The sequence below is a fragment of the Elephantulus edwardii genome, unplaced genomic scaffold (assembly GCF_000299155.1).
Source record: "Elephantulus edwardii isolate Elephantulus edwardi_28Jun2011 unplaced genomic scaffold, EleEdw1.0 scaffold00061, whole genome shotgun sequence".
NCBI classification, from domain to species: Eukaryota; Metazoa; Chordata; class Mammalia; order Macroscelidea; family Macroscelididae; genus Elephantulus; species Elephantulus edwardii.
In genome coordinates, this window is record NW_006399811.1 from 13,491,626 (window position 1) to 13,499,055 (window position 7,430).

General features: G+C 41.7%; 1 protein-coding gene across 1 annotated transcript; it reads left to right on the forward strand.

Annotated features, from left to right (window-relative positions):
- Positions 1-1,622: 1,622 nt before the first annotated feature.
- On the forward strand, positions 1,623-2,396 carry LOC102853455 (transmembrane epididymal protein 1-like). The gene has a single exon (XM_006887744.1). It carries the CDS (start codon positions 1,623-1,625, stop codon positions 2,394-2,396), a length of 774 nt encoding a protein of 257 aa, XP_006887806.1.
- The last annotated feature ends 5,034 nt before the right edge of the window (positions 2,397-7,430 follow it).

A 7,430-nucleotide genomic window follows, 5' to 3' on the forward strand; every position in this document is an offset into this window, starting at 1 on the left:
CCACAGCGTCCCTTTTCAGCAGGAAGTAGCTAAGAGAATACGCCGTCCCCTTTTCCTTATGACTCAGGGTGAAGTCTCTCTCAGGGAGGAGTGATAGGGAATGGCAAAGGATACACTGACAAAGAAGATTAATCAGAACTGGCTTTGACAAGCACTGTGGCATTTGGACAAGAACAAACTGGGAGGAGGGTAAAGAGAATAGTGCAACAATGAATGAGTGGAAGCCCAAAATCTCTGTAAATGTTTATGAAAATTAATAAAATATAATTATAGAAAAAAAATATGGAAGTTTGAAATCCGTGGCTCTGCAAAAGACATGGAGATCTACTTTCATTCAACCAGGAAGCGATGTGGATCATGGTTCTACTCTTAACTTGGTGTGGTTTCTGTGTGTTACAATTAACTGTGTGGCAATCCGTATAAACAATGTTGTTGTTGTTGTTAAATACCACCAAATTAAATCCATCTCATAGCTGACTGTCTAGAGGTTTTTCAGAGGCCGTAAATCCCAAGATAGAAGGTTGCCCATCTTCTTCCTGTGGAGTAGCTGGTGGATTGCAACAACCTGCCTTTGGATTGGTACTGTAATTTCATGCCCATTAGGCTCCAATGTTCCCTACTACCAACAATAACATAGAAATATTGATTAGAAAACAAAACATAAGACTCATTTAAGGAAGCAAATAAAGAAAACAGTACATCTCAGTGGAAATCTTTGGGAACTATGGGAAGCAAACTGAGACGTTAGCTATACTTGCTTTTTACTATGAGGGGTAATATGACCGTTATGTTATAAAGAAATTCTTATTTAGTGAGAGTAAACACTAGCTGGGTTAATGTCAATGAAGATTACTTCAGTGATTTTCAAAATTAAGTGTACACAAGATTTCCTTGGGGGATGCTCATTGAAATGCTTATTGTAAAACAACACCGTGAGAGATTTCAGTTTCTTACCTCTGAGTTTAACTTACTTTACTTGCATTTTAACTTGGGGAAAATCCACACTGTCTCATCCCAAAGGAGGAAATCTCAGATGGTAGCATCTAAGTTCAATTTGAAGATCAGAGGAAGAGAGATTTTTTCAGGAGACAATATTTTCTATGTCCACACTGGGCCAAGAAGTCAGGCATTTTGTGTGTTGACTTGTGGCCTTGAGACTATGTCTGGTGTTTGTATGAGTAGGACTCTATCCTACTGTTTGTCCATGCTTTCTCTGTAGTCTTCATTATGTTCTGTGAATTTGGGAGGAAAGTAAAGAAGGTAGACATAGAGATAGTATAAAAGACAGAAGAGGCAAAGTGGACCCGACAGCGTAGACTCTGAGAAAAGCCAACTACCAGGTGTGCTGCTAGAGAGCATGTATGCTTCCCTGCCTTGCAATGCTTAGTTAGTTCTCAGTGGACCAGAGCAGAGGACAAGAACGGAAGCCATGACACCCACCCCACCATTAGGTTTGGGCTTCCTCCAAAACCATTTCCTTTCTGCCTGAGAATGCAGCGGGCTGGATAGAATGAATATAAGTAGGCTGTTCCCTCTACACTCTACAGACCAGGGTTACCTTGAGTGGATGAGCTTTCCTGGATCTTTTGCCTCTGTTCTTGGTTAGACTTGCCTTCAGTTCCATGGGGGGTTTTGAGGGTCACCTGTTCCCAGGATTGTTTTTCTTATTCTATGGTCTTTATCATGGACGACTTTTCTCCAAGGCCTCGATATGCAACTGCTTTGTCCAGTATCCACCAACTCATCCCTGGAGCAAGGGAAGATGGGCCAAACTGCAACAAATATACTACGTTGGATTTCTGAAGATTTTGGGAGCTTGCATTTTAGTAGCTCAAGAGCTGAATAACATCCCTGGACAGTTTGCACTTATTACCAAGTTATTTTACCAGAGAAACTTCATATACCGCAAAGAGTGGCAGCATCTCACTCTGTACATGAGCTTCTTCCTGAGCGGATGTGTAGATGTGGCGAGCCAGAACCTGCTGCCCCGGAGGTGTGCCACACTGGAACAGGCTGCCCAGGCCCTGGCCTTGTTTGTGTGTCTGCCTTTGATGGTGTCTCACATTCAGGACACAGAAGGAGTGGAGCTTCAGGCTCACATACTGCTCATCCAGGCCATGTTCCTACTGATGCTGGTGGTGATTGCAGAGCTCTGGGCTCCCAACATGCCTCAGATCTGGGTGATGAAGGCCTTCTTAAATATGGTGGTGGGCACTTGGCTGATACACATAGGCTTTATACTGTTCAAACCCATCTCTGGCTATAAGTGGATGGATGACGACAAAAATGACATTATGTTTGTCACTACCTTCTTCTGCTGGTATGTGGCCTTTAGTGCCATCTTGATGATCTGGATCTATGGCTTCTCTTTTGTGTGGTATTGTTATGTTTGTTGATGCCTGAATCAGGATGAGCATCCAATGGCTGTGTCTTACCTACGCACTCGGGAACGTTTGAACAAGATGTTGTGGTAGGTAGAGCTGTCAGAGGAGATGATCATGTCTCCTCCTTTGAGAAGCCTGATGCCAAGGCTGTTGACGGCAAGGGACAAGCCCCTCTATCCTCTGTATTCTCATTTGTGCAGGAGTAAACCACACACACACACACACACACACACACACACACACACACACACACTTTTTGGTTGTCTCCACTCAAGTATTTCTCAAACCTCACTCCATTCTACTCTAATCCAGTCAAAGCAATTTGCTTACTCTCATCTCCTGTTTACACCTGCACTCTCCTCTCATGACACTTTGAAATTTACTATGCTATCGTTGAACCTTTATAAACCTCACTCACCCTTCCATATAGAATACCAATAACTAAACACATTTTTTTCCCATAGAGTATGTTATTTCTACCCACTATAATAATCTCACGCTCATGCTTTCTAGGTACACATGTCTTCAACATTTGTGTGAAATAGCAATTGTCTATTTATTTGCCTACACAGATACTGCTGAGGCTTCTCGTTTCATTGCATTATGATTTAGCAAAAAAGTGGGTTTCCTTTGCAAAGTCTAGTAGAACATAGCAGCTCTCTGCACAAAGAAGGAGATGGCTGGCTGCATGGTTTCTCCAGCCCATCTCCTGGATCACCGTGTCAGGGGTTTTCCCCATAGGTAAATCAAACCATTGCTCTGTACATGCTTGACTAGATTTATTCCAAGAAGCACACTCACTTGGATCCACATCTTTCCAACTCACAAGTATAATAAAATCAAATGATTTGTTTATTCTGCATGATTACCTTTTTAATCCTTCCAACCATATTATGGGTAGAGTTGTAGATGAATAAAGAATAAAGTTTTAAAGAACTGTTGTAAGGCTAGATATTTATGCCATAAAATGCTAGAGCTGGGTGTCAGAAGGGTGGGATTCTGAAGAGTAGAGTTTCTTGGGCGTCATCCACAAAAGAACATCTTTCTACCATCCCTTCTCAATCTCTCTAGAATATGAAGAAGGTTCCAACTACCCTTTTGCCAGGCCAAAGCTAAAACATTTGATCTCCCTTTGTCCCTCCCTCCAACCTTGGACTGGACTCAAGCCTTGACTTGCAGCTGCTCCTTCCTCTAGTCCAGTCGAACCACCTTGGGATATGGTCTTCTTTTTTTTTTCTTTCTTTTTTTAAAACGCAACATATTTTGTATAGCATATTCTTCGCATTTAATTCCCCCCCATTCATTCATTGTTGCATATTTTCCTCCCTGCCCACCCCTCACCCGCCAAATTCTTTCATTGTTATACAGTCCCCCTCCCTGCCAAGTCCACAGTCCACTTTACTATGCATTTCTTTTTCTGGAATTGTGTCATGACAATAATACCTAATCATATATCCCTTTTAAACAGTTCTGTCCCTCATCTGTTTCAATGCAGCATACATTATTTATCCCCTCTACTGCGGCAATGGAGTCTGTTCTGGAAACTCCTTCCTAGTTCTATCGATATGGCAGAAGCTCAGCTTTCTGTTTCATTCAGATTTCCCCTTTTTATATTAAAAGCCTATCTGTGAATTTAAAAAATAAAAATCTAAAGATTGATCATGTTTTTTCACATTCTATTATAAGCTGACCAATCTGGAGACAATCTTGTTAACTAACTAAGGAGAAGTCATAGGTAAGCTGTGGGAAATGAAATCTCAAACATTAGTATTTCAAGATATTGACTCTGTTCTAAGGTAAATGAGAGAAGATGAGCAATCTCTTCCTGTGCAATTTACAGCCTCGGAAACCCAACAGAGAGTCAGCTATGAGTCGGTTCTGACTGGACGGCAGTGAGTGAGTGATTAAGGTAAAAGTTGAAGAGACAACAAATGCTGCTTGTTCGCCTTTGGCTCTTCACCTTTCCTAAGGATTGTTGAGGTCTTGTTAAATAATATAATGTAACACAAGCTGGCTTTAGAAAAAGCTGTGGAACTAGAAATATTATCGCCAATGTCAGATGGATCTTGACAGAAAGCAAGGAGTACCAGAGGAATACCTTGGATTGGATTGGATTGGATTGGATTGGATTGGATTGGATTGGATTGGATTGGATTGGATTCAAGCCTTGACTGTATTTCATTGACTATGCAAAGGCATATGACTGTGTGGATCACAACAAATTGTGGTTAACCTTGAGAATGGGAATTCCAGAACACTTGATTGTGCTTATGTGTAACCTAAACTTGGACCAGGAAACAGTCCTCAGAACAGAGCAGAGAAACACTGCATGGTTAAAAATCAGGAAAGGGATGTGCCAGGGATGTGCCCTTCTCCATACCTTTTCAGTCTCTATGTAGAACAGATCATTAGGGAGGGTGGGCTTTATGAGGAGGAATGTGGCATCAGGATTGGAGGAAGACTCGTCAACAACCTACATTAAGCAGAAACGACTTTGCTTGGTGAAAATGAGGAGGACCTGAAGTGCTTGCTGCAGAAGGTCAAGGACTGCAGCCTTCAATATGGATTGAAGCTCAACATCAAGAAGACAAAGATTCTCACCACTGGACCAATGGCAGCACCATGATAGATGGAGAAGAGAATGAGGTTGCTAACAATTACAGCCTCTCATCTCCACAATCAACACTTTTGGACTCAGCAGTCAGGAAATAAAAAGGTGAATTGCATTAGGTAAATTTGTTTTCAGGGACCTTTCAAGAGTACTGAGAGGCAAAGATGTCAGTCTAGAGACTAAGGTGTGCCTGATCCAGTCCATGGTCTTCACAAATATTTGCTATGCGTCAGAGAGCTGGACAATGACTAAGGATGGTAGAAGGATTGATGCCTTTGAGTTGTACTGGAGAAGAGTCTTGAACATATCATGGACCACCAAGAAAGCAAATAAGTCTGTCTTGGAAAGTGTGAAACCAAGTTTCTCCTTGGAGGCTAGGATTTTGAAGCTCAGACTCACATACTCCTGGGCATGCGGCCAGGGGGGACCAGTTCTTGGAGAAGGACAGCATGTTCGGAAGGGTGGAGGAACAGCACAGGAGAGGAAGACCTCAGATGAGATGGATTGATATATTAACTAGGACAATAGAGGTTTGTGTGTTGGAGTCAATGAGACAGGCTCAGGACAGGGCCAACTTCAGGGCTATTGTCCCTAACGTCGCTATGAGTCATAGGCAACTTGATGGCACATAACAACAACAACAACACACAACATGCATCATCCAGGAAGTAATAATGAATATTACCTGGGAGCACTTGGTTACTAGCAGAAAGGACAGCAGTTCAAACCCAACAGTTTGGAGCTGTCTGCTTCTGTAAAGATTTCAGTGTTAGGCAGTAAGTTCCACTCTGTTCTGGAAGGTTATAATGAGTCAGAATTAACTAGACGGTAATACGTTTGATTCAAAGCCACAAAGAATTACTACTAATATCTGATATGATGATGGAAAGAAGGCCTGGCTGGATGACAGAGTCTTTCTTTACTCTTCACGGTAACTAGGATCGCTTTGATGGTTATCTTAATTACTTTGGAAAGTAAACCCAATTGAGTATTTTGTGGTCGTGATGTGCCTTTGAGTCGGAACCAAGCCATGGATGACCCTCAAGCAAGATTGCAGAGGCGGTAAATCAGGCAGGTTGAGATTGCCCATCCTTCTCCTTAACGAAATAAAATTTCAGGTAAAAAACAAAAGCAAAAACCTCTAATAAAAGCTTTAGAGAGGGAAAGGTGTAATCTTCAATATAGCCCACCAGAGGGCACCATCTTCACATTCCCCGTAAAAGGGCACGTTTTCTTCATTTGGCATGAGAACACCGATTTGAAACAGATGAAGGAGAGAGCTGTTTAAAAGGGAGATGTGATTAGGTATTATTGTCATGACAGGAGTCAAGAATGAAGACTGCACAGTGGAGTGGACTTAGGCAGGAGGGATTGTATAATAGCAAAAGAGTTTTACTTTTCAAGGAGAAGAGTGAATTTGGAGGGAGGATGTGGGCAGGGAGAAAAGTGCAACAATGAATGACTGGAAACCCTAAGTCTCTGTAAACTTTCATGGAAATTAATTTAAAAAGAAAGAAAAAGAAAAATTGAGGAAGGATGAAGAGGAAAGCAAGAAAAGACCAACTGCCCAAAGTTTGCCCAGGCAAACAGTAAACATAATGTGGGCCCATTATACTTCCCCATGAGACTCAGCATTCAAGTTAATAAAAGAACAAGCAGGTCTGTCTTGGAGAAGGTGCAGCCAGAGTGTTCCTTAGAGGCAAAGATAATGAAGCTTTGTCTCAGGTACTGTGAGCATGTTGATAAGAGAGGTTATTTCTTGGAGAGGGACATCGTGCTTGAGAAGGTGGAGCAGTGGCTAAAGCGAGGAAGCCTCTCAGCCAGGTGGTTTGGCAGTGGAGTGATGGGAGTTCACACAGACCTCATAACAGTGGGTTTGGGTTTGGGATGGGTGGCCCTTGAAAATGGCATGTATCCATATAGGTTCAGGGCCTTTTCCAACCTCTTTTCTGGAGGCTTTTCTGACACCCCAGAGCCTGGAAACACTCTGATTTGACAGTCTCACTTGACAAAGAGAATGATATCACACATTTGAGATTTGGGTACTTCAGGCAGTGCATCTAGAAAGAAGCAGATGCCCATTATAGGCTGAGAAAGGCATACATTTTTAAGATTTACAAATAAAAATTTAGAATAATTTATTAATTTGGTCATTTCATATAAAAGCCACTTTCATTTGTTCTTTGCTTTTCTTTTTCCTATTGAACTCATACATTTGCTAAATCAAGATTTCATAAACAGACAGTATCATTTCATGGTTTAATTTACAAAAACAGTTTTAGCATTTAAAAAAATATAAAAATAGTTTTAACTTATCACAAGAGTCCACAATTAAGGTTGCACAGTGGAATGTACTTGGGGTGGCGGGAGGGGTGTGGGGGGATTGTGTACCACGGAAGGAGTGTTTCTTTTACTTTTGAAAGAGAGGAGCGAAC

Bases quoted from the DNA above. Each gene is read 5' to 3' on its own strand.
- LOC102853455 (XM_006887744.1), top strand. From the start codon at position 1,623: ATGGGGGGTTTTGAGGGTCACCTGTTCCCAGGATTGTTTTTCTTATTC.